Source organism: Lissotriton helveticus, chromosome 2_1 (genome assembly GCF_964261635.1).
Source record: "Lissotriton helveticus chromosome 2_1, aLisHel1.1, whole genome shotgun sequence".
Classification (NCBI taxonomy): domain Eukaryota; kingdom Metazoa; phylum Chordata; class Amphibia; order Caudata; family Salamandridae; genus Lissotriton; species Lissotriton helveticus.
In genome coordinates, this window is record NC_136059.1 from 628040287 (window position 1) to 628068271 (window position 27985).

At 48.1% G+C, this 27985-nt stretch overlaps 1 protein-coding gene across 1 annotated transcript in view; it reads right to left on the minus strand.

Moving 5' to 3' along the window:
* EDIL3 (EGF like and discoidin domains 3) overlaps window positions 1–27985 on the minus strand; it is a 1767398-nt gene that overhangs the window by 870710 nt on the left and 868703 nt on the right. The window contains exon 5 of the mRNA XM_078675331.1: window positions 21582–21710. Within this exon, the coding sequence (XP_078531457.1) occupies window positions 21582–21710 (129 nt within the window). The remainder of the gene's footprint in view (window positions 1–21581; window positions 21711–27985) is intronic.

Here is a 27985-nt window from a genome sequence, read left to right on the forward strand (position 1 = left end):
GAGAACCAGTATCCCACCAGACATTGATTGCCAGGCTACACAGCATCGGCATACAAGGGGACACTCTCAGATGGATTGCCTCATTCTTCACTGGTAGAACACAGAAAGTTCACCTATTTCCCTTCACCTTCGATCCCAAGGCAAATCATCTGAGGTGTCCCTCATAGCTCATCCCTCAGCCCAACCCTTTTCAACATCTGCATGACACCCCTGACAGACATTGTCAGATCTTATGGACTCACAATCAAATCATACACAGGAAATAATCAACTCATCCTCCCCTCTCCAAGGACCCAAACACCACCAGAACCAGCTTCTACAGGTGTATGACGAGCATCACCAATTGGATGAGAAACAACTGCCTAAAGATCAACACTGATAAAAAGGGAATACTAATCTTCGGCAACAACAACACTCCCTGAAATGCTTCCTGGTGGCAGACCAGCACTCTCCCCATCAGACGATGCCAGAAAACTCTGCATCATCCTTGACAGCAAGCTCACCTTAAAGCCCCAGATCAATGCTGTCTCCTCTGCCTGCTACTTCACTCTGAGCATGCTTCAAAAGATCTTCAAGTGGCTCCCCCTGAACACTAGACACACCATCAAATAAGCCCTCATCACCAGCACCCTGGACTATGGCAACATTCTCAACCCCGGGATCTCTGCACACCTTCTCTAGAGACTACAGACCATTTGGAACGCTGTTGCGGGACTCATTTTCGGCCTTCACCAATGGGCTCACATCACCCCTCATCTCAAGGTACTCCACTGGTTCCCTCTATAGAAGAGATGCTAGTTCAGGCTGCTGACCCATGTATAAAAGGTCCTACACAACCCAGGACCGACCTAAATCAATCACTGCCTCTACTTCCACCAACTATCCAGACAACTATGCTCAGCTTCTCTCTCGTCCACACTCCCCACATCAACAGAAGCACAAGCGGAGGACACTCCTTCTCCTACCTCTCAGCAAAGGCATGGAATGGACTCCCCCTGCAGCTCTGGACTTCACCTTCTCTACCGTAATTCTGAAAAGCAATCAAGGCCTGGCTATTTGACTGAGTCCCTCGGACCCTTCAAGCACCCGGATACCCTCTCAGGTGATAAGCTGAGCCATACAAATCAATTTATTGATTGAACAAAATGATGCAACAGCTTAAATGTACTACGTTACTGCAGGTGAGTTGTGATGTCATGATGCCTCTTGCGAGAGTGATGAGTTAAGGTGAAAGATATTTTACAGGACGTTGTTAGCATATACAGATTGGCTTTTCCTTCTTCTAATCCCTTTTGACAAATGAACAGTGATAAACAGAAATTAGATATTTATATCCACATATTTATTTTCTGCATGCTGTAGGTCATTACCAGAAAGATACTATCTCTGAATGTTTCAACACATTCTGAGTTACAGCCACGCATATAAACTGATTTGAATATATCTTTACAACAACTTACTAACTGATTTTGATGTATTAAATTGTCTGCAAACACACCAAGGATTTAAGTGGTTTGTGGGAAGAGTGAAGATGTGACCATAAATTATAAGAAATAAAGTACCTGCGACAAACATTATAAGGATATTTCAAATCACTTTTTAATTCTGTGACATTATCATTAGGCCACTGAGAAAACGTGACAGTGATGCTGAAGGTGCAACCCTTCAGGGTGACAAAGAGATCTCTGGCCGGTGTGGCAGCTCTTAAAGGAGAGCATGAGGCATAGTCAGGTGCCTTTGCTGCCTGACCTATGCCTAGCCCACACCACGCCCCTTGCCATCTTGATACCTGCCGACATTGAGAGAAGCAGCTGAGCACCAAGGAGCTGCAAGGGCGGGGATACTTGTTTGTGGTGTACCTCACTTTGGATTTGTTTGCCTAAATTGCTGTGGTGGCGATCGGAGGCGGCAATTTTTTTTTGTTTTTTTGTTTTATTGGTATATTGTTTATTTTGGGAACATCTTGCTGCCATATTTATGGTGTTTGTGTTTTCTCTGGACACCAGAGAGACTGTTTTGGTGTAGATCCTGGCTGGATAGGCTAAGCATAGTCAGCACTAAGGTTGTGAGGGCAAATTATGCGAGGGACTGCATGGTTTGTTTGTTGGCAGTGAAGGAGAGTCTTTTTGGCTGGCATTGATAGCTTTTGTGAGGCATGTGCATAGTTGGTTTGCAACTTCTTGCCCAACAGTGGTATTTGGGTAATTTATTCTTGGTTGGGCCTAGTTTGGTTTAACTATTGCTGTAGAGGCTGTTTCACCTGGACCATTGCAGAACTGCCTGTATTTTTGAGTGTTTTAGAGTTATTGAAGGGGAGACATTCCAAGCAAGGAAAAGAAACAGAGCAAGCACTCTTAGGGTGAGGATGACATGGAAATTATGAAATGCAGATTGGATGTAATGGATGAATTACTGGCTTTACTGTCCTGCCTACACCACAGAGTGTCCCTGTGCCAGCTACACCAGACCAGGAGGCAGCATGGAGAGGCCCAAAAGGCCAGGGGTTCCATCAAGGGCAAAATTACCCCAAGTGCCTAAGCGAGGCAGGAAGCAACCAGGGCAGGAGGTGAATGGGGCAGGTAGCCCAGTTGTTACAGTGGCAACTCCTGTAGGGTCGGTGGTTGCTTTAGGGGAAGAGCAGAGCTATCTGCTAGCATTATTACCCGTTGTGAGCAACGGATAGTGAATGGGAGAAACAATTGTATGGCCTTTGGGGTCACTCCTGTAGGCTTGGTAGGGCAACAGGCAGAGTTGATCAATATTTCAGCAATTGTATCACCGTGGCTTTCCTCGAGGCAAACAACTCGCCCGACCCATCCCAGTCCGGGTTTCGAGCCAACCACAGCACTGAGAGTCTCCCTCATCGCAGCCACCGACCCTGATGGACAACGGAGAAACAACCGCCCTCATCCTCCTGGACCTTTCCGCAGCCTTCGATACCGTGTGCCATCGCACCCTTATAACCCGCCTCTTCAACACTGGGATCCAAGGAAAGGCCCTGGACTGGATCACCTCGCTCCTCTCGGACAGAACCCAGAGAGTCCGCCTCCCTCCCTTCCACTCAGAAGGCGTACCCCAAGGCTCCTCGCTCAGCCCGACCCTCTTCAATATCTCATGAGCCCCCTCTCCGCCATCGCACGAAACACAACTTCAACATCATCTCCTACACCGACGACACCCAGCTGATACCAACCTGCAGGAAGGAATGAAAGACGTTACAGAATGGATGAAGCTCAGCCGCCTGAACTGAACTCAGAAAAGACGGAGGTCCTCATCCTCGGACATTCCCCATCCGCCTGGGACGACTCCTGGTGGCCCTCAGCACTGGGCTCCGCGCCAACACCCTCGGACCACGCACGCAACCTGGGATTCATCCTGGACTCCTCCCTTACGATGTCCAGGCAGGTCAACGCCGTCTCATCATCATGTTTCAACACCCTGCGCATGCTCTGAAAGATCTTCCAGTGGATCCCCACCAAAACCAGAAAGACGGTCACCCAGGCCATCGTAACCAGCCGACTAGACTAGGGAAACGCCCTATACGCCGGAACCACCGCCGGACTTCAGAAATGACTACAACGCATACAGAATGCCTCCACGAGACTCATCCTCGACATCCCTCGCCACAGCCATACATCCGCCCACCTGAGAAACCTGCACTGGCTCCCCGTTAACAAGAGGATCACATTCAGGCTCCTCACTCACGCACACAAAGGGTTCCACGACATGGGCCCGAATACCTCAACAACCGCCTCTCGTTCTACACTCCAACCCGCCAGCTCCGCTCCGCCAGCCTCGCCCTCGCCACCGTTCCACGGATTCGCAGAATCACCGCCGGAGGAAGATCGTACTCCTACCTGGCAGCCAAAACATCGAACTCCCTACCCGCACACCTACGAATGACCCAGGACCATCTCACCTTCAGGAAACACCTCAAGACCTGGCTTTTCGAGCAGTAGCAGCACCCTCCCCCCCCCTCACCACCCCTCCCTCAGCGCCTTGAGACCCTTACGGGTGAGTAGCGCGCTCTATAAATGTTTTGATTGATTGATTGATTGAATGGTTGTCACAGGTGGGCATGTTGTCTTCTGCTTTCGTGGGTACCATGATGTTGGGGGTCCCAAAAGGGACCAATTTGGAAAGGGTAAAGAGGGTAGTACTCCAATCAATTTGGAGTAGGACAAAAGCCTGTTATACCAAATGCTTCATCGGATGGGGTGGAGGCACCAGGTACCACTGGAGGTAACGCAAGCGTTGGTACTGATTAATGCGCCAAATCTGGCTTGTGTAGCTCAAACAGTGCACCCAGCAAGAGGGGGCACACATTCACAGTCATTGAACGCTAAAGACAACCCAAAGACAGGTACAGTCACATGTTTAGCCTGCACTGGGGAGGCAAGTGGCGACAGAGGCAAGGAAAAGTTTGGTTAGAGCGATTTTGTGAAAATGTTTACGTAATCTTAAATACCCCAGAGAAGGAGGAGAACAAAGCGTATAAATAATGTTCGCATTCAAGGGATTGGCGCATTGGCTGCACAAACAGAGGGTGGAAGAAACACTGGTGAGTTGGGTAAGAGGTTTCCATATTTTTCAGGCTATCATGGACGAAATATTCCCTGCACTGTGTACCCAGCTGGTTTGTCAACACAATAGGATAGGGTGTTTGCATGACCCATATGGGGGCATAGCATGAAAAGAGTATGTTAGATATTTTATAAGGAAGAACACTACTCCCCCAAATTATGCTGGGATCAGATCGATGCGATTTCATGGCAGACATGCATGACTGTCAGAAAAACAGAGCAGTCAGTCTAATTGCCCTTTTGGGCAGCCACAGGAACTGTCCCCTCTAGTAATTCGGGAAGAGAGGAGAGAAAAGGGGCATATTGGGTTTTCAATAAAAGGATGTGTACCAGGGGCCCAGGGACATGAAAGTCCAAACATACAGGTTCTTTCTGTGGTCTCCCCTCCCATCCAGAATCAAAGTGTTATAAAAAGGTGAAAGATAGAAGCCCCCAGTGACAGGCACACCACATACCAGAAAGCTTCCTCTCCGATCTGCCTGGAGGCAAGGACTGCATGTTTGAATTCTTACAACAATATATAACATGCACAGTCTCTTTACAAGGGTTTTACATTTGGTTTTGGAATACTGGTATAAAGCAGTGCAGGGTATCATATTGCAGGAATCAACAGTCACTCTAGACTAATTACCTTACAGCCAAGAACAAGATCATAAAGCAGTGGAAGTTAGGAAGGATAGCTTGCCCACTCGACACCATACCTTTGGAGAATCCTGTTTGCTCCTCGCGGAGGTAGTACCTAAAAAGGAGTCAGGGCAGCATTGCATGATGTACAGCTTTTCAGCCCCTCAGGGGCAGTCTGTTAATGAAGCAATAAACGAGGACTTGGCTCAGTGAAGTATGCTTCCTTAGACCAGGCCATTATAATGCTCCACGAGCTGACAACTGGAGCATTGCTTTCAAAGGTAGACATTAAATCAGCATTTAGGCTACTGTCTGGGCAACCAGATGAGTTCCAACTTCTGAATTTTTTATTTGACAAATACATGCCTATGGTTGCGCAATATTGTGTGCCTATTTTGAGAAATTCTGAACATTCTTGGAATGGGCATTCCGTCAGGTGGCAGGGCACCCTTGGGTATTGCCTTATCTCGACAACTTTCTCTTGTTGGGACCCCTGGCTCTCCATGCTGTGGGGAAGCTCTGGCACGATTCACAGACCTGATGCAGGTCTTTGGGGTAACACTGGTGCGGGCTAAGACTTGTGGGCTTGTGATGATTAGCAACAAATTCTTGGGAATAGAACTGGACTCAGTGGCAGTAGTATCCATCTTGCCAGAGGATAAGGTAGCAGCATTCTTCCAGTCCCTGAAAGATTGCCCAGTGGGAAGAAAGGTAAGATTGCATCAGCTAAGGTAGTAGTGGGACAGCTAAATGTTGCCCTATGCATCAATCCCATGGGGCAGCCGTTCTCTGGGTCAATAGCATACGCTACGTCAGGTTTGCAGCAAAACACCATCACACCAGACAATCTCCTGAGGTAAGACAGGACATAAAGATATGGTAAGGATTTTTATCCACCTTCACTGGGTCAGTAGTATGGGCAAGCCTGCCCAGAACCAACAGGGATATCGGTCTATTCACAGACTCTGGAGTTAGTGTGGGTTTTGAGCCATCTTAGAACCAAGCAGTGTGCAGAAAAGTCTCCAGATGATTGGAGAGAGTCCGGCTTGGTGAGCAATATAGCATTACCAGAGTTGTTTCTAATTTTGGTAGCCTTCTCGGTATGGCCTGAGTAGTTTCACAACTAATCAGTGGCATTCCATTCAGACAACGTGTCGGTGATGGAAGGCATTGATCAGCAAAGTGCAAATGGGATTTGAGGGTGCTAAAAGAGATAATATTGCTCTGATGAAAGCAGAACATTATTTTGAAATCAAAGCATGTCTTATAGATAAGGAACAATGCAGCGAATGGCCTCTTTCACTTTAAGATGCGGGACTTCAAAAAACATCATCAGGACACGGTGGAGCTACACACACTTTTCCCAGAGACGCTTTGGAGACTTGGTGCCCCAGCTTACCATACCTCACAGCAGCCAGCTTAGCCCCTAAAACATGCCAGGCTTATGAAAGGGCGTTCCGAAAATATTTGCAATTTTTTCAAACAGGGACAGGCAGGGGAATTGGTGTCTCAGGACTCGCTAGTAGCATTTGTTTCGTCACTCTGACAAAAGGGGAGACCGGTCTCCTATGACAGGTGCCACACTACTGCAATATCATTTTTTGCCAAGATGGAGGTGTGTGTAAGATCATACCAGGAGTTTCATCATCCAGAAGCCATTAATGGACTGGCAGAGGTTAGATGTATCCACACCTGATTCAAGGCACCTCAAAGGCCCTCAGAAACTGGTTAGTATCATCAATAGCCTGCCCGGGTGTGCAGATTAAGGAATGAGGCATGGTTGTTTAATGCAGCTTTCTGTTTGCTATTTTATGGGGTCTTCAGGGTAGGAGAGCTGGTGCTGAGTTTAAAGTCAGATTGGCAAGAAAGGCTTTGAGTGGCAGGCATACATTGGCCAAACTGCACCCTAGCAATGATGCTGCCTTACTCGAAGGCAGATCAAAGAGGTAGAGGTGAGCACATATTGCTCAAGAGGGATCCTGGCAATTTGTGCTGCCCAGTGCAAAGCCTAGAGGACTACCCACAGGCAGCTGCAATCCACAAAAGGGATACTATTTTTCCATAGAGACGGTACCCCATTGACTAAGTTCCAGTTTTCTAGGGGGTTGGGATTGGGTCTCTCGGCTGCAGGTTTAGATCCAACAGAGTTTAGCTCACATTCCTTTTGGATTGGGGTGGCCACAACTGCAGTGGGTTTAGGTTTGAAGGGCCGCACAGTGCATAGGATTGGTAGATGGAAATCCGATTGCTATTAGAGGTATGTGAGGTTGAACATGATCTAAAGACCTGTGACTAACGCAATTTCTCTTAGTTCCTCTATTCCTGTTTCCATACAGGTGGCTGGATCAGTAAGGGGGTGCTGGTTTTATGGCATTTGTATATAAGGAGAGCTAAGCATCACTGTGCATTTAGTGTTTTTATGCAACAGGTCTGGATTATGTGTGAATTTCTCCGGGCAAGAGGGCCTGCATCTCATTGATTTAAGACTGTCGCTGAAAAGGATGCTGCCAAAGAGGCTGCCACCTCCTGAGGTCATAACTCTGCACTTAAGAGGAAATGATCTGGCCAATCTAGACTTATTTGAATTAATAGCATCTCAGGTAACATGACTAGCAAAAGGGTTTCCAGGAGCAAAAGTGGTATGGTCCATATTATTCCTAGACTGCAGTGGAGAGGTGGTAAGTCTGTAAAGGCATGAAACAATCAGCTAAGCGTCTGAACAAGAAGGTGGCAAGGCTGTTACACACTGCACAGCTGGCATCTATTCCACATGACTGCATCAGGGGAGGACCTCCCCAATGGTGTACATATGTCCAAGGAGGGGAACACATTGTTCCTTGACAATTTATTTGCAGGGATGGTGCAACACACACAGCAGCAGGAGATGGGGAGCAGATAATAGGTGAAGTATGCAGGTTGGTGGTGGGGTCATGATTGGCAGGGACGTTGCATGTCCACATTAGCTTGCATTTTGAAGGAACTCCTACATCATCATGGACATAGGAACCTCAAAGGGAGGGCTTGCAGCATCCAGTAAAGGAGTTGCAATCTCATAGGGGGGGTGGGGGGGTGTTGCAAGCATGCAGTCCCTTACCAAGCACCTTCTGCACAGGTGCAGTGGGCATGACAGAGACCTGGCCCCTTAGGGGTAGGGCAAGCTAGGGGCAGGGGGTGCTCTAGGTAGGTATACTCTGGATGTCTCGGCCTCCTGCATGGGGTGCATCACAATAGGAGCCCGTCATGATCTCGCTCAAAAGTACCTATGCAGAGGAACAATATTCATAGAATCAGGAATTATAATGTATTACTATATTGTTTTTTTAATTACCTTTGAATATCATAATCAAGTAAATAAAATGTGTTACTTTGCAATTTTTAAAGTTTTATCAAGATGAATTAGATGTGTAAATTATAAATAAATATGGACTGAGATCTTTAACGGTCTCAATTCCAAACATTAAGTGAGGTTTCAGGTCAGGCTTCTTGAGGGAAGGGTGAAGTATGCAAAGTACTGGGGATCAGAGGCTTGGCATATCCACAACATATGGCCCAAGGCTCCCCCTTCATATGGCAAGCCACCGCTTATGGGGTGGGATAAAGGTGCCTGGACAGAGCATCAGCGGGCTGCGGCAGTGACAAATCGGGTGGGTGGGGCCCACAGACGCATCATTTCCAGAAGGGAGCAAGCCCTTTCCGGTGACAAGGAGATCTCAGGGTGGGACAGGGGCGTGGTGTGGCTGTTCTTAAAAGAGCGCGTGAGACGCAGTCAGGTCACTTTATTGCCTGACTTGCACCTCGCCCACACCGCTATCTTGATGACTGCCGACATCGAGGGGAGCCGCTGAGCACCCGGGTGCCGTGTGGGCTGGGATATTTGTTTACCCCACTCACCATCCCACTTGTTAATGGTAGTGGGGAGCTTATCATAGATATTAAGCTGCCTGTTTTGACGTTTTTAGGGCAACAGTGGCTGAGGCCTTGATTGGTGGGGACATTGCAGGTCCCCTATAGCTGGAATTTTAAAAGAAATCCTACATCATGAGGGACACAGGAAACTCAAAGGGGGTGCTTGCAGCATCCGGTACAGGAGTTGCAATCTCGTGGGGGTTGGGGTGGTGGCTAGCATGCAATCTTTTACCTAACACCATCCACACAAACTGCAGTGGGTGCGACAGAGCACTGGCCCTTTCGGGACAAGCCCAGCTACGGTGTAGGGGGTATCCTATGTAGGTATACTGTGGGTGTCTGGGCCTCCTACGTGGGGTACATCATGGGAGGAGCCAGTCATGATCTTGCTCAAAAGTATGGATGCACAGGAACGCTATTCATAGAAACAGGACTTTTGATGTATCAGCATACTGTGTTTTTTTAATTACCATTTAATGTAAGCATGCAAATAAAATGTGTTACTGTCCAATTTCTTTAATGTTTTATCAAGATGAATTAGGTGTGTAAATTATTCGTCAATAAATACAGCCTAAGATCTTTAACGGTCTCAATTCCAAAAATTCCAAACATTAAGTGAGGTCTCAGGTCTATTCCTTCTGTGGGGAGAGGATGAAGAGTATAAAGTAGCAGGGATCAGTGCTCGGCGCTTCCTCAGCAGAAGCTAACAGACTGCTAGTTCCGAGCCTGTCAGATGTGGGAGTCCGACAACTTACAGGAAGCGTGAACTCATTGGAGCACAACCTGCGGCGCAGCTAAAAGAAGCCTAGGAGCAGATTTACAAGACCCATGCGCCTCTTTTGCATCATTTTTAACATGGGAAAAATTACACAAAAATGGTGCAAGGAGCTTGTATATCTGTCCCCTAGTGTCTATGCTCACCTTGTGGCTGAAAGGTAGGTGTGAAGCAGTTCACAGACTCTTGCATTATAAACATAGAGCACGATTCTGTGACGTTTCTCCCTAGGGCCACCAGCTGAGATTAGGCATGCTGCATGTCCGTGGCTCCCAAAAGGGAGATGTCTCAAGGCTCAGCTTCACAGTTTGGCAAGAAGGGTTGATGGATGGGGAGTGAGAGGATGCTGCACTAGAGCAATGGCAAATTGTCCTGCTAACCCACCACTCCCAGGCCACACTTCTTCAGTTGAGCGAGGCAATCTTCTATTCCCACTGCCTATGCTGGTTCTCTCATGGTCTGGCTGTGCTTGAGGGAATCTTTCATAGCTTTTGTGTCTGTTTAGCATTAAGGGAAGCTTTAATTGTTGTTGCCAATGACATACTCGTTCTATGCACAGCAGAAGCTTGCTTTACAACTGCCTGCCTTGTCGCTTCCCTCTATTAAAGAGTGGTTTGATCAGCTACTGTCCGTGCATGTGTTCTGTTTTTGTGTACTGCTGTTGCATGTGTTGTCTATTCCGTGCCTAAGGCATTAAGCTCACAGATCCCTCAAACATCTGTTCTTGTCAGCTTTTTCTGCTTTTTTAACTTTCTTTGGCCAATTTGAACTTGAGTGCATCAGACAAAAATATGGAAAACCAGAATTCATCACGGAAAAAAGAACAGATGAAAGGATTAAAAGCTATTTGGTTTTGTGCTGCGGCATTGAATAAATTCATTGCCAGAGACGGCATGCTTTTGGGCGTAACACAGGCCCCTGCAGCCCACGCGGTGCGGGGGGGGCCCTAGCTCCAAGGGGCCCCCTCGGCACTGAACTCTGGCCGGGAGAGCTCCTGATTGAGCCCGGAGGGGGCCCCCCTAAGTACCGTGCAGGGAGGCCCCCTCACTTTTCGTTACGCCAGTATTTCATTTTAGCCGGTAGATGCTGGTGAGGGGCACTGGCACTTATTTTTGGGGGTATGCGCTTATTTCTCCATATTAGATATTTCCTAAGTGCAAGAGAGGGAAAAACACACAAGCGGGAAAGAAAGAGGAAGAGAAAGATGGCAAAACAGCCAAAGAGGGAGAAAGCAGGAACCTGCCAGGGTGAGTGAAAAAGGGGTGGGAGTGTCTGGTAGAGGACTAAAGATTACAAGCCTTGGTATGCTGCACACCAACGTTTAATTGGACAGGTCACCGGCTTCTGAGCGGAGCTTCGGCGCCGGCACTCTTTCTTTCACAAATTAAGCATTAATGGGGCACGGTGGGAGGGAGACTGTGTAAGGAGATTGGAAGGAATAGTATGCAGGGTGGATAAATGTAAGCCTCTGGAGCTAGAAAAAGATCCCTAATTGAGAATGGGAGGCATTTAAAGTCATGAGAGAAAGCATCAATCACAATGTATACTTATCTCAAGGGGCCAGTTCTGTTTTATGTTAAAAAGGAGGAGTGAGGGAAGCAAAAGTCAGAATGGGTGTGGTATACTGCTAGGGATTCTCGTGCTGCTCCCAGCGCGAGAATGCATTCTTACTTCTCTGTTCTGTTCTAGCGCTCTGGACAACGTTTGTCAGTTGCCCGGAGTCCTGAAGCAGAGCAGCTGTTTACCTGTGGGTGTCTCTTATCTCCTACAATAAAGAAGACTGCAAATTCACTTGAAGACTCCTGCCTCCTTCTTCATCCTACATACAACATTTGGCGACGAGTGGTTGAACCCCTTAAAGACACCCACCAGGAAGATACTCGGCAGACACTCGGCGCATCCTCATAACAACAGCTCTCGACGAACTTCACGATATAAAATTAGTCCACTTTGTCTTCGTTGTAAAAGGTTTATTTAAAAATACCTCATGGACTTCAATTTATGATCTTCGGCCTCCTGCGGATACTCGGTGACGTCATCGACAAACGGATCAGGACTTCACCTAAGTGCTCCAGTGTTGAGACGCTACACGTCATCATCTGCGAGGTACGAGGATTCTCTACTGGCTGACGTGAAGCTGACGTGAGGAGACTCTATGGGTACGCAGCTCTCACGCAGACAAAAGCGTGGTGACGTCATCACGCTAGCATTGGCGGCCATTTTGGAGGTCGCTTAGCAACGCTACACGGAACAGCTATTTCACAAAGCCGACTCCGTTTTTCTTCGAACTTTCTTCTTCCCTCATTTTACTTCGCATTTCGCCCTTCATCGGATGGCTTATGTTTAGGGCATTTTGAAGAAAAAGGTATGGTTTTCTTTTCTCGGTGACAGGCACACCATTGCCTGTCTCTCAAAATAATTTTTATAGGAAATAAATACAATATTTTTACATTGAATTAACAATTAATTGAAACTACTTCTCTTCATACTTTGTATAATATGGCTTCTCCACAGCAATTTGCACAACCCCCACCATTTCTTCAACTTCCTGCCAAACCAGCTATTCCATGGCGTCAATGGGTTAGATCATTTGCTAACCATATTATTGCAATTGATGCTGTGAAGTTTAGCCCGGAGAGAAAAGTAGCTATTTTATATGGCTGTTTAGGTGTTGCTGCGCAAAATGTTTTTGAAAATCTTCCCAGGTCCCCTGCCCCTACAGGTGAGGCAGGTGACCACTGGGATGAATATAAGGAAGCTTTATCTCGCCTGGCGAGACATTAGACTCCTGCCTCCTTCTTCATCCTACATACAACAATGGGCTAATTAGAAAGTCAATCACAAACCAAATTAAATTGTTTTCTTCTTAGCGCCTTTCTTTTGTCTAGTGCTTCTGATAAATTGTATTTTCCAAAAACAATAATTAAACGTTTTTTTATTTGGTTACGTTCCTCTGCGTGTACTCTCCAGATACTTTTCTGTCAAGATAATTTCAGGTTTATAAAGGAATCAAACTTCCAATGAGTGGTAGAGTTTCAGTCCGTTTTATTCCAATCCACCATTTCTCAGCAGCGCACAAAATCCCTGTATATCCAGTCAATACAACGGTGAAGCAGTACAAGAACAGTCAGCCAAAGCGTGTTTCGTCCCACGGCAAATCCGCCTTCAACTTCTTCAGGGCTTTAGTAGAATGAATTCTTGAGGCAATGCTTGGCAGTGCAGACCAAGGATTTATCCCCAATATCTCTTGTCAATAGAAGTAAAAAGCGCAGCCTTGACTTTTTACTTCTATTGACAGGGCGTGGAAGTTCATTGGGTAATAACATTTATTGTATTTCCTCGACGTCTGAGTAAACCTGGAATCTGACCTGAAGCGAAAATCGCTAAGCGTGCTGCGTATATATAAAAAGAAATGTCTTCGGGGAACTCCTTCTAAGTGAAGAGTAGAATTTAGCTCCCGTACTTTATTTTTCTAACGACGAGGTCACCTTGGAGCCCTGGATACCAGTAGCCCTGAGGCTGTAGCCCTCACTGAACAGACCAGGGCCTGAACTTTTTAAGTCTCACAGGAAAACTAAATAATGCGCCTGTAAATGTTGAACAATGACCGTTACATGTTAGAGTGTACATTTTTCATACATTAGTGTTAGATATACACATATTTATTTAAAATTGCCACGCAGTTTGTAGTCGTGCGTTGTAAATCAATCAGCGTTTTCTTATTATAAAAAAAATCTTAATTTCTTGCAAAAGAATGTTATAGTTGTGTCTGTATTAGTATAAGAGAGAGACTGGTGGTACGAAATATTTTAGTTATTTCGTAATTAATGATAACCGCTGACATGAGGTGCTTTTTCTGCATTTTAGCTTTCGAACACCTGACATCACACAGAATGCATCCGGCCGGATGTAAGCTTTGCAAAACCACAGGCCTTTTGCAGCGCTCTGGGGGACCTGCTTCAAAAGAACTCACTTTCGGATTTAAGATCATTGGAGCATAACAACGTCCCTGAGCATCTGTCATTTTTCACTTCTTCTCTGATAATGCTTGGAAGAAAAAGGGCACGCGCTGCAGACGCTTCCAGAAAGCGATTAAGTTGTTGCAAAAGGCCAGTTGCTTCTAAATTATCTGGCAGCCCCAGGCAACTAATGCAATTAAACGCGAGGCCCGGAGCACGCCTAATTGCTAAGTGAAAGGGACGGGCATTAGTCGGACCTTAAAAACGAGGTGTATATATATGAATGGATGTCAGGCTCCTGTGAAGTGTTAATTCCGGTAACCTCCCCCTCTCCTGACGGGCGCTGCACGAGGCTGGAGCACAGTGCCAGGTGTCAGCTGTCAATCACAGGCCGCACTCCTGGGGAAGAGCAGACACGATCCCCAGGGAGCAGACAGGCACGTGTCACCCCTGCTAGGGAAATACACGGATCTCGTGCAGCACCTGCTGAAAGGCACCTGCAGAATTTAGCTTCATATACGACCACAGACATTCGTCAGCAGGTATTTCTGCTCATTTGTAAACACAGCAAATACCTCTGGATGATGAAAAAGTCCAACCTGACTGTTCCCAGTACGTTAGTCAGCTGCAAAGCCGTGCAGATACATTTCAGAAAAACGCCCTGCATACAGATATTACGCGCTCAACAAGAAGAGGGCTGCGAGTACATCCGGGAACCAGGTTCTCAACATGTTATTTTTACGTGTGCACTTTCCTCTTCTTGGCCTCTATCTTAAAGTGGAACTTCAAACTGTGACTTATGTCTGTTCATTGTGTGTGGAATTGGTGTGTGTGTTTTCATTTCAAGCTGCCCGAGCCCCCGGCTGTACTAATCTGCTATACTTTCAGCGCCTTGTCATGGGTGGTAAGCGCTATAAATGCAGTTGCATGTAGAAGAAAGTCGATTCTGACATACCAGAGCATTCATGGATGATAAGGACGCTATCGCAATAACTAGGGTTGCATGTCTTCATGCTTCTGAGGCCCTCATGATCCCCATGTTTCTATCAAATTCTGTCTGCATGACGCCATCAACGTGCTTTCACCAGTGCATAACTAATGAAGGCTGTCCCAAGCAGAACGGTCTTTGTTGTTTTAATAACAAACATGTACATATAGACAATACCTTTCCTAATCCTCTTGTAGTATTCCTCCCAGACCCATAGAAGACATGTAACACCATAAGATTGCACCTCAGATCTTGCCATTCAAACCTGGTGGACAGGAAATGGCTAAAACTCAGCTAACAGCTGTCACAACCTAAATGTACATTGGAATATCCGATGCCTGCATGCATCCAGAACCCAGTTCCCAATGGGGTCCTGGGAGGGGGGGCCGACCGTAGGGAGGCCTGCCCCGCCCGGGGGAATTTGGGGCCGGGGAGAGGGGGGGGGGGTAGAGATGGCGCCGTCACGGGACCGGGGTTAGGTGTTTTTGGTAGTTTTTGGGCTGGGGGGCGGGGCTGGGTTGGGCTCCCTTTTGGGCGGGGCTTTAGGATCCGCCCGGCCACGCGGCAGAGACACCATTTTAAGTGAGGTGTCTCGGCCGCCGGGCGGGGGGTGGCGGGTGGACAATTTTTTGACTTGGTTGGACGAAATTTTGGACAATATTTCGTCGGAATGGACTTTCGGGCTGTGGGGATTGTGTCGAACTCATCCGTCGTCACTAGAATTCACCGGCAGGCTGGACGCTTCACGGGCATCGCAGGAGACCGGAGGAGCTCGGGGAGCAGCTTGCGGCTCCACACGACCGAGCGGATGGGCCTGTTCTGCCTGGTGCGGGCGGTCAGGCTCCCACGTGGGACTAGGTGAGTCCTGCTGCCTCTACCCGAAGGGTCCATACGGCCGCCGGGGTTTAATTTGGGGCAGGCACGGCACGAAATGCGGAGGCAATAACCACAGTGTTGTAATTATAGCAGCTGGGCAGTACCTTGTTTGAATGATTGTAGAGGGTGGTTGAAGACAGTTTGTGGGACATACTGAGCCTGGTGAAATATTTGCATAGAGTTGTTTTCCAAACCTTGTTACTTATGCCAAAATGGCAGAGATTCCAATGTGCTCCTCACAGTACTATGAATGAATGGGAGATTTATAGAGCACGCAGCTACTTAAGGAGTGTCCCGGTACACGCCCAAAAAACACTAGCTTTACTGCCCACAGAGAAACGTCAAGTTTTATGCTTTCTGCAGAATATAGTCTCAAAGGGGATCACAAGCAATTTGTGTAGGAGCTTGTTCCATGCTTTAGAAGCCCACACAGAGAAAGCGTTACCACCCTTTCGGACAGGCTTAACACGTGGAATCGACAGAAGCGAGGCAAAGCGCAGTGTTCTGGAGGGGAGATACGGGACAAGTTTCTTAGCCAGATAGCCAGGGAAGGGCAGGTACACTGCCCTGTGAACCAGAACCAGGGCTTTAAAGAGGGTCAGTTTCCTGACAGGCAGCCAGTGGAGGGCTTTAAGGGCAGACGAGATCAAAGGACACCTAGGTAGACGCAAGAAAAACCTAGCCGCTGCATTTCCGACCGCCTGCAGGCGATTCACCAGTCTCTGCAACTCCTAAATAGAGGGTGTTAGTGTAGTCGAGGTGAACATCACTGCCCCATTTGTTTGACAATGCTGAGGCCTTCTGAACGCGCTAAACACTGGTGTTTGCGATGTGAGCCCATCTAGCACGGCTACCTCTTTGAATATTTGAGCGGGAAAAACGTGACTGTTTAAAAGATGAAGGTGACAAGTGTATTCAAGTTTTAAATGAAACTTTTAAACGTGAAAAGCTTATTAAAAACTGGTGTTTGCGATGTGAGCCCATCTAGCACGGCTACCTCTTTGAATATTTGAGCGGGAAAAACGTGACTGTTTAAAAGATGAAGGTGACAAGTGTATTCAAGTTTTAAATGAAACTTCTAAACGTGAAAAGCTTATTAAAAACTTTACAGTTGCATGTGGTAAGGCAGCAGGTCCCTGCTCACGGCCAACAAGGGCGCCTCTTCTAGTGCTCTTTGCCAGCACTTCCGCAGTCACAGTCACTCCGAGGAGCATTTCATGGCTGGCACAGAGCGCCGGCATAGTGAGCTGCCGTAGCATTCCTAACTGAAGTCATGAAAGCAGCTTCTGGGCGCTTTTAAACTTGACGGAGTAGGGTATTTTGAGGGGACGGGTCAGGAGGAGATAAGTACTTAAATTGTTCAATATTAAATGTCGGCGCAGAAAACGTTGTAATAACCCTAGCTCCTCTCTACGGCCGAATTATGCGACCGTGGTAAAGGGGCGTTGCCTACTTTTCCATCTTCCGTGAGTATATGTAGCTGAACATTTCCTGCTCAGTAGCTGTCAAGCTCGAGGCTTCGAGCTCGCTTTAAGTTAATTGTTATACTATATTGCTGGAGTGGTTAATTGTAACCTGTTGGAGGCAGCTTTGAACTTGTTGGAAGTCTTGATCTTCTTGGCAGTGATAAAAGGAAAGCTGGAAGGTGTGGCCCATGCAATGTGTCACGGTTAGATGGAGTGACCAGCAACTGAAATGGGTACACGGACTGAAATGGGTACACGGTTTGGGGTTATCGGCCCTGCATCTCTTGGTAGTTGTCATCAATTGAAGTTTTGCGTGCGCTCCACACGCTGGTGGATTTGCTCAGCTCCCTGGGTTGAATTGAGAGGTCCATAGTTTATATACCAAAGGTACTGCTGCCGGCACTTTGCCCCTTTTGTCCTGGCTGTCTGAGGCGTTACGTGCTGCCACCCAGAAGGTCCTGGCGAGTACGTAGCACTGGTAGGAAACAGTCTCTCGAATACTCTGGACCCCCAATTCATACAGCCATGCATAGGATGCAACGGGCCTTTGTTTAATACAGTACTCCACCGGGAGCTAATGCACTGCTTTTACTGTGGGTACATTATGTCCGTCTTCAGGGCTTAGTTGGAAGAAGGAGGAGGACATGTACCGAAAATCTGTTTGGCGTTCCTTAAATAGGGAATGTCAGGTAATCGCAGTTTTGGGCTTTCATAAACTTGCAACCACAAAGCCTTTCGTGCATGTTGAAAGGTTAATTTTAATTTGCAAAAAGGCACAATTACGGTTTCACAGCATTTGGGAATGCCGAATTGTTTTGATACAGGTGGAGCACAGTGGCTGTGCCCTCACATTTGCTCAGATGCCAGCGAATGGCACTATCGAACTGTCAGGGGGGTCCACTAGCGAGACTGCGTAGTTCTGATTTCACTTCATCACTCAGTCATCCACTATATGAAAGTATTTGAGTGGTGTATAGGCGAGTGAGTTATTTGGCTTCAGGGGGACAGCGGAAGGGTAGTAGCGGGACAAACGGTTTGCATTCCTGTAGCGCAGAAGGCATCTCTTGGTAAATTTTGTGCTACACAGATTTCGTGAGAGTAAGGCGGGGTTGCGCGTGGCGCCTCCTTTTCAGTGAAATGTGTTACATCTGGGCCCAGGTTACTGGTCTGGCATGTTGTGTTAGAATCCCGAGCTCTAAATTGTATACATACTTTTCTTTCAAGTTTACATATTGGTGATCTTTTCTATGCATTGCGGAGTACCACGCTGATATCTTCTGTAGAATCAATTTATTAGTAGGAAACAAGGAGGCAAGCTCTACAAATTTTATCAAAGTGACAATTTTCACAATTGAAGTCCTAGAGTGCAACACCTTACAGGATGTCTGAAAATGCACTTGTGAATGCGGCAAACATAATTAACGTTTCAAGGGGCCGCGGGCGTTTCGAGTCGCGCGGGGGTGAGAGGTATGTTCTTCGCAGTGGGCTTTTTCCTGGCGGACAGGCTCTGGGGGTGTCGCACTGTGTGGAGGACTTTTTTCTGGGCGCCAGAGAGGAAGCACGGTCCCATGTCGGTGTGGGCATTCTCCGTAGTGAGCTCGACTCCGTGGTCAGGAAGCACACCCGCCGGAGGACGGGGGGGGGGTCGCGTCGCGCAGGGGGGTCTGACGCCGAACGGTGCCGCTGCCATGTCGGGGGCTGCGGGGTGTGGTAGGTGACGGGGGGGTTGAGGGCACTGCGGCAGGGGTTTCTTCCTGGCGGACGGGCGCAGGTGTGGGACACGCATCCGGAGGGCTTCTCTCTGGTGGGACGGCCGGCTCGGCGGGCTGCCTGCAGGCGCCGAGCGGCTTATCAGGCCTGGTGTTGACAGGGGAGGGCCCTGGGCGCCAGAGAGGGGGCACGGCCCCGTGTTAGTGCGGCATATCTGTTGGGAGCTCGTTCCGCGACCAGGAAGCACGCCCCGGGGGTGACGTCGACTGAGGGCATGGCCCTATACAGTTAGTGACGAAGGGCATGGCCCTAGGCGTGGGTGACGGAGGGCATGGCCCTACGCATTGGAGACAGAGGGCATGGCCCTATACGTTGGTGACGGAGGGCATGGCCCTATACGTTGGTGACGGAGGGCAAGGCCCGAGACGTTGGTGACGGAGGGCATGGCCCTGGATCTTGGTGACGGAGGGCATGGCCCTTTACATTGGTGACGGAGGGCATGGCCCTATACATTGGTGACGGAGGGCATGGCCCTATACGTGGTGACGGAGGGCATGGCCCTATACGTGGTGACGGAGGGCATGGCCCTATGCGTGGTGACGGAGGGCATGGCCCTATACATTGGGACGGAGGGCATGGCCCTGTGGTTAGGGGGGAGGACCTGCCGGCGGTTGGAACGCGTGGACCGGACAGCACAGGGTTTGAGGGGGGGCCGCGGCAGCCATATAGTTAGGAGGTGGTCCGGCCGAATGGGGCAGGTGGCGCGTCCTGGGTTTAAGGAGGGGGAGTCCTAGGGGGGGGTCGAGGACCGTTAGCTCGTCCCTCGAGTGGCGTTTCTTCCTAATATATGGGGGAAGAGTGGAGAACTGTTTGGAGTATCGGGGGGTAGGTCTAGCACAATAAAGTATTTAGCCAGGTGGAGAGGCAAATTGACGTTATGCTAATGGTTAATGTTTGTGGATTGTGGGAATCAGTTAGGGGAGGGGGTGGGGGTGAGGCAGGAAATTACATATTTATGAGGTTTAGATTGTGCGGCGCAGGCCGAGGATGTTATTGTGTAGGATGCACCTGCTTCCAATAAAGCGGCCTTTATCACACTTACATTGAGTCTCGGGTCGGTGCTTTCTCCCCCCCCCCCCCCTTTCCCCAATGGGCCCCAATGGGGTCCTGGGAGGGGGGGCCGACCGTAGGGAGGCCTGCCCCGCCCGGGGGAATTTGGGGCCGGGGAGAGGGGGGGGGGGTAGAGATGGCGCCGTCACGGGACCGGGGTTAGGTGTTTTTGGTAGTTTTTGGGCTGGGGGGCGGGGCTGGGTTGGGCTCCCTTTTGGGCGGGGCTTTAGGATCCGCCCGGCCACGCGGCAGAGACACCATTTTAAGTGAGGTGTCTCGGCCGCCGGGCGGGGGGTGGCGGGTGGACAATTTTTTCCCTCCCTCCCTCCCTGGGCCATGATTCGGGGGGGGGGGGTGCCCACGGGCAGGCGATGCTCTTTACGGGGGATTTTCCTTTGCGGAGGAGTTTGGGGGCACTGGGGATTTTGGGCAATTTTTTGTTGGAGGCTGGTGCATGAAGGGGTGACCGGGGTGATAAGTTGGTGGACGGCGCATTTTGGTGTCCTTAGGCTCAATAGCAGCGGAAGAGTTCTTGCTTTGTGGATCATTGCTCTTTATTGTATAGATGAAAATGTGGTAGCCGACAAGTGCTTCGACTCTGTGGCGAATTGCGCAAGGGCTTTTCAAGGCTATTTACAATGTTTTGTATTATGTGCAAAAAGGGGTTTTCAATTTTGGATTGGGTGGGGGGTTTTCGCATGTCGCTGGAGCAGGTGTGGGGTGCATTATGTATGTAGGGCGTTTCTTCCTAATATATGGGGGAAGAGTGGAGAACTGTTTGGAGTATCGGGGGGTAGGTCTAGCACAATAAAGTATTTAGCCAGGTGGAGAGGCAAATTGACGTTATGCTAATGGTTAATGTTTGTGGATTGTGGGAATCAGTTAGGGGAGGGGGTGGGGGTGAGGCAGGAAATTACATATTTATGAGGTTTAGATTGTGCGGCGCAGGCCGAGGATGTTATTGTGTAGGATGCACCTGCTTCCAATAAAGCGGCCTTTATCACACTTACATTGAGTCTCGGGTCGGTGCTTTCTCCCCCCCCCCCTTTCCCCAATGGGCCCCAAAGTAAAAGAAGGGGCAGAGATGCACAGTGTCAAACCGATCTTCTTCGCAGTTAGTTGGGAAAATACTTAAAAAAAGACAAAATACTGTTGGAAAATATGTTCCGCGCAACTTTACAAGCTCAACAACAAACCTGCCATTTTATGTTATGACAAGTGACACAGTGAATGATTTCAAGTCAGATTGTGGTGGAAACTCCTCTCATTCTTAGGGCAGGTGTCACATTCTGAGGATATTCTGCCTGTGGACTTTCCCCACTGTGCTAGGGCTGTGGCTGAAATCCCACCAGTGGATTCTCCTCCACTGGAGCGCTTCTGCCAGAAATCCAGGCTTTTCCCTTTACCCGAAATCTTAATCATAGACTTCTAAGTCTAAAGTCTAATACCCCCTCCCCCTTTGTATACGTAAAGCGTTTCTTAAGTTACTCCGAGATTTCATCTTCATCTTTGACTGTAAAAATATAATAATTGACTTTTTGTAATATGCGACGTTCTGAAAGGAAAACACGTTTGTAAACTTACTGTGCTGGCAGTGAATTCCATTATATCCTTCTTGACATTTGCAGACATATCCTATGTAGGTGTCCCCTCGAAACGCTTCACTAATTTCACATGTTCCACCATTGTGGCAAGGGTTAGGGATGCAGGGCCCTAAGGAAAAACAAGAAAATAACTTTGCTGAAACTTGTTAAATAGCACAGAAGATTGCAAGAGCAACATTGGTTATACAACTTGCACGCCCCCCTTCTCACACTTGATAGCTTCAGCTACTGCTGAAGCAAGAGAACCTGTACTTGGTATCACCTTATTTCACAGATCTTGTCCACGGCAAACCTAACAGCTTTTAGTGAATTTTTTTAACTCTGCCTCTCTCTATACCGTCCATCATAACTGGGATAAATTAAATGCTCGCCTACTAAAAAATCCAATATCCTGCCAATACTACTTTAATGATAATTTCATTTTATAGCAAAAAATATAATGTTATTAGAGAATTATGAACAATATCATACAGAGGCAAAGTGTGTGTTGTTTTCATATGACACAGTGTGGCACAACTTTTGAAATTTCACATCAGTGTGCAGTATTGGTTGATATTTCACTTGTGCTCACATTAGTTAACACATTACAAAATTGTTCAGTAAATCCAAACAGCTGAGCCTACTACACATTCCAGCCTTGAGTAAGTCACAGCCCTTTAACCACAAAGTGGTGAAACATGTATTGACATAAGAAAGCAGTGGCCAACATGTAAATGAATCAACAAATTGTCAAATAGAGAACAAATTGCATTCTAATGAATATAAACTGAATATAAGAAAAAACTAATTAGCAGCAAGTAAAAGAAAAGAGCACACTGGACAATATAACCACTTATCAATGAAATTAACTCATATTACATTACAATCATAAATGACGATTCAATGAACCAAGTGTTTCTTAAGATTATTATTTTTTTTAGTTTTATATAGCGCGAACGAAGACATCGGGTATCAGAGCGCTTTACATGAGCACCAATTTCGTTCCACAAGGACACATTCATTTTTGTTAGGCACAGGGAGATTAAGTGATTTGCCCAAAATCACAGGATTTTGAGCGTGGTTGCCGACACTCGAACCCGGTTCCCCAGCTTTGAGGTCGACAGCTCTAGCCGTAAGGCTACATCCTCTCCCCTAAGTTAACCTTTGTTGGACTTTGCCCTTTTTGGCTAAAGTTCCCTAGACATTTTGCCTCCCCTAGACCTTTTTTCTGACATAGTATTGCCAAATTAGATGCTTTGGGCACTTTGCCACTGCTGATCAGTGTCAAAGTGCAAGTGCTCCCTGTGTAAAGTGTAATGGTAATTGGTTGTCTATGATTGGTATGTTTGCCTTACTAGTAAAGTCTCTAGTAAAATGCACTATGTGTGCCAGGGCTAGTAATGCAAATGCTACTACTGCAGCACTAATTGTGCCACCCACACAAGTAGCCCTAAAGAGAGAACCCAGGCCTGCCACTGCAGTGACTGCTCGCAGTTTGTTCAACTGCCATGTTGTCCTGAGAAGTGCACCTACTTGGCAGGCCTTACCCGTACCTTTTTATGCACACCATAAACCCCTATGGTAGGTCCAAGGTGTAGGAGAGTAGGGTCTGCCTCCTAAGGTCACCCCCACTTTTTGCTGTGATTTTCTGGTTTTTCGACTTTATTGTGGCTGTGGGCTTGCTAATAAGACCCACAGCCCAGCTGTTCTCTCTCTAAATCGATACCATGTACTTTAGATACATACCTGATTGGGTATTGGGTCACCTTTGTGAGCCCCTGTATAGTGTACCATAGGTACCCAGGGCATAGGTGCATCCAAGGCCTACCAGGGGCTGCAGCATGTATTATGCCACCCCTGGCTGGCCATCCAAACTGACACCGCAGGCTGATCACTTATCTTAGGTAAGGTGGTGTAATCACCCCTTACTTAGATATAGTATACCTATATCTACCTTTATATATAGACACATATGCACCTATAAGTCACTCCTATGGTAAGCCTCGACATTCCTGGAGGCAGAGTGCTTGGTTTTATGTGAGAGGGTGCCCTAGCATGAGCTGAGCCCCTCTGCAGCTTTCGGAACCATGTCCTTATAGCTGTTTTATGATATAGCCATACCATATACTCTTAAGTGCATTATAATCCTCGCGGTTAATGCTAACTTTTGTTTGGCTTTATCAAAACATGTCGTGTAAGGTGTCAAACACTTTGGAATACTACCCCACTGCCAATTCTGGTGGCGGGGGTAGCATTCCACCCTTCTAGAGGGAAAAGGCATGTATGTTACTGCTTTACCTGGTTAAAGTTAAGCAGAGCCTCAGCATCACAAAATGGATGCTGCTGCCACATACACGAGTCTGACCTCCTGCTGCTGGACGAAACTCCGGCAAGGGAGGCCTGGACAATAGGCTTCCTGTCGATGAAGGTGCTAGCACCTCCCCAGAAAGCCTGTAGTGTATTGGGGTAGGGTGGGTTGAATGGAAAGATGCTTTTCCAGACACTGCCTGGGGCACACAAGGTGCTCCATGCATAGCCCGGTTCAAACCAGTTGCTGGGGCACTCCAGCCCGCTCTGAAGCGAAACTGGACAAAAGGGGAATGGGGTGTAACCACCCCCTTCCCAGGTCCACCCATAGGAGGGACCTAGCAGGTAATCCAGCCCATTTTCTTAGTATAAAGATAGGTGCTGTGTCCCCAGGACTTTAGATTATCCTGGAACGAAACTCTGAAATGAAACTCTCGGACCTTCGACATTCTATACCGACTAGAAGACTGAAGACATCTCCCTTGTGGTCAAGGAGGGACCACCCTGTGGAAACAGGCACCACCAGTAACTTGCTGGTCTGCTTTGTCGATGCTCCTGACGGATCCCGAAGACTCAGCGACTCAGGAACTAGACTCTCAGACTTCTCTGACTTTGACCCACATCCACAGCAAAGCTGAGACCCTTAGCAGACACGAGAGACCTGGGACCGGACACCCTGGACATCCTGCATTTTGCTAACCGTGCAACTACCAAGGCACCCTCCCAGTTGTGCAAGAAGCCCCAGACCCAAGCGCCATTTGTACTGAAGGTCAGCCCTCCACACTCCATGAGTGCCATGTGGGGCCTGCTCTTGCATTTCAGCTCAATGCGTCTTCCCGGTTGCTAGCCCGCTGTCTAGTGAGTCCTCCGAAGATGAACCTTTGAAAATAAACTTCTTTCTTCGTTGCTCCAGGCTTGCTCCAGTGTCCCTGCAAAGGAGAAGCTCCCCAGACCTTGCTGGTCTGACCTGAATCCAATCTTCACTTCCTGCGTGGATTGCGTTTGCCAAGGCTTGTTGGGTCCAATCCAGATACTGACACCACAGTCAAATAGATCCTTTGTGGGACAGCTCGAATCCAGCTCCTGGTCATCATCGACACCTCCTGGTCCTCGTGGCTGCAGAGACAAGCTTCACCTCTTCACCTGAGATCATCGCGACATCGCCTGGTTCCTTCCTGGTCACTGGCTAATGACCCAGACGCTGTCCCCTTTGCTTTCAGATTCTTCAGTTCTTCGATCCACCCTTGGATCCACCCGGACACTCTTCCTTTGGCCGCCTGCAGCACTTCTTTTGCAGATCTCCATTGAAAGCATCGACGAAACCCGACACGCAAAGACACCTATGCACCCGACTTCCCTGGGTGAGGTAACTCGAGTACTCCTGTGCTTCCATGGGTATTGACTCTCCAAGTGCCCTAGTTTAAAGGGGTTTTGTCGTAGTCCATCCGGAAGTGCCCTAAAACAGTAACTTTGTAACTTCTTCGTTCTCCATTATAAGTCAATGGTATCTCGCGACTGTGTTTAGACACTGCACATGTCACCCATGGGTCTCCTACTTCCTAACCTTTGGTTGCTCAGTGTAGCCCCAGCGATTCCCTAGGCCCGAGGCCTATTCACTATTTCTGAAGTGGTTCTTATACCACTTACTTAGTATATGGTTTGTGAGGCCCCTAGGGCAGAACTGTATTTGTGCAACTTATAGTATGCTAATTGAGTAACTTGTGATGTACTTCGATCTCTGACCTCATAAAGAGTGCAGAGGGGTTGTGTTAGAAATAAATACATATATATATTTGATATATACCTTATGTGGTCTCCTTTCATTTGGTATTCAAGGGATTATAATTGGTAAAACAGCTGGCTTCACATGCTCTCTGAAGTTTTAGCCTAAGACTGCTGGTCCATGCTACCACTAGGATAGCTTGTCTATAAGGTTGACTTTACAACCACCATCAATAAGGGTGGTTTAGACTGGTGCAAGGTGCCCACTAGAATAGTGGACATCATATGCAGGCTAACTTCTCACACAAGGTACCCCCTTGGCAGGGTGTAGTGGATGTGAAAGGTAGGACATGTACTAAGGTGTGTACCATGACCTGACAGTGAATGACTCTCCATTTTGTTTTTCACTGTTGCAAGGCCATCTTGTCCTTAAGGCAGAATGGGAAAGGCTGTGTAATATGTTTCCAGCCTATCTTCCCATAGGCTTAGGATGGAGAGGTGAAGTTTACTATGTCTGAACTCACAATTTAATAACACATCTTTTTGTGAAGGTGGTGTTTGCATTGTGTGTTTAGAAATCACACTTTAAGAAGTGGCTTTTTTTGTTCTAACATTTCTGTATGTCTCTACCTAGTTGTGGATTGACTGTCTGGATTTAAATGTGATAAGATCTGGGGAATGTCTTGACCCAGGGGAGGAGATGAGACACCCACAGGTTCACCTGCATCTGGAGTGTAGAGGGGAGGACTAGCCCCTGAAGGTGAAGAGGCCTGGGATGGCGCCATAAAATAATGGCTCCATCTCCTGCTGAGTGATTGAGAATCCAGACCCCCACTAATCAAAGGAAGAAGGTGTCATTGACAGGGAGATATCCAGAACTGGTTTGGACAGGGGTCAGTGCCCCCCTGAACACCAAGACTTCAAAGACATTTAGGGGTATAACTATGAGAGCTGAAGCCCCTGAACATTGGCATGAAATGGATTGATCAAGACTGAAAAGGATTGAAACTACTTCGTGGTCAAGAGGAACCTCTGCCAAGGAAGAATCAGCTGATGAGACTGAAGGAAAGGACTGACCCTTGCTGTGTGTTCTGGGGCTGGCCTGCAGTTTGCTGCTTTAACCAAGGAGAGGCTAAAGGGACTTTGCTGTGTGTTGTGTCCCCCTGTTTGAAGGGACTATGCTGTGTGCTGTGTTCTGAAGTAACTTATCCCGAAGGGCCCGAGGAGAGCTGGCTCCCTGTTGCGGAAACTCAGGAACACAAAAGTTTCCAGGTGTGTCTCAGCGACACTGTGTGTGTGCTTTTTGCAGCTTGAGACCCTTGCAAGAATTGCCCTGTGATCATGGGCACCAGGAGTCCAGGTGAGTCTCAGCGATGCTGTGTGCGTGTGCTTTGTGCAGCCTGAGACCTTTGTGAGGATCGTCCTGTGACAATGTGCACCCGGAATCCAAGTGAGTCTCAGCAACGCTGTGTGCGTGTGCTTGGTGCAGCCTGAGACCTGCGTGAGGATTGCCCTGTGATCGTGTGCACCCGGAGCTCAAGTGTGTCTCAGCGACGTTGTGTGCGTGTGCTTTTTGCAGCCTGAGACCTTCGTGAGGACCGTCCTGTCATCGTGCACACCCGGAATCTAAGTGAGTCTTAGCGACGCTGAGTGCATGTGCTTCTTACAGCCTGAGACTTTTGTGAGGATTGCACTGTGACTGTGTAGCCCTGGAGCTCAAGTGAGTCCCATTGACGCTGTCGGTGTGTGCCCTGTTGCAGCCTGAGATGTTCATCATTACCATAGGCCCAGACAGGCATCCCCAGAGGAGCTGTAACGCCGGTCCGAGTCTGCCTTTTGCGAAGGAGGGAACTTGAAACATTTCTGTCGTCGGGGGACCCAAGTTCCACTGCCCAAATCAACAAAGTCGTATCGGAGGCCCAAGTCGCGAGGAGAGGTCGCACCCCCCATGTAACGCTCAGCAAGTGTGCATGTGTCGCAGCCTGGGACGGGGTGCGGGCTCAGAGGGAAATGCTCTTGGCCTTTCCCATTCTCGCATTGCGAGCCTCTGCTTAAGCTCATATCGCGGCCCGTACTTGCCGAGGAGTGGCAGTACCGGGGCCGGAGAGTGGAGCTACACTTTGTGCTACACCGTACCAGTGTTGGGGGCATCTATTTGGCAGTAGCTGACAGCGAGTCAGCAGGAGTGGCCTGGAGACCGTCCTGAGCACCGTGATTGGTGCCGGAGTACATTATTTTGGGATTAAGAACTGCCTGAGTGTTGCATTACGCATTACATCATTTTGATATTACGAACTGCCTGATTTGTGCATTACACATTGCATTATTTCTGTGTAACAAACTGCCTGATTGTTGCATTACGCATTGCATTATTTC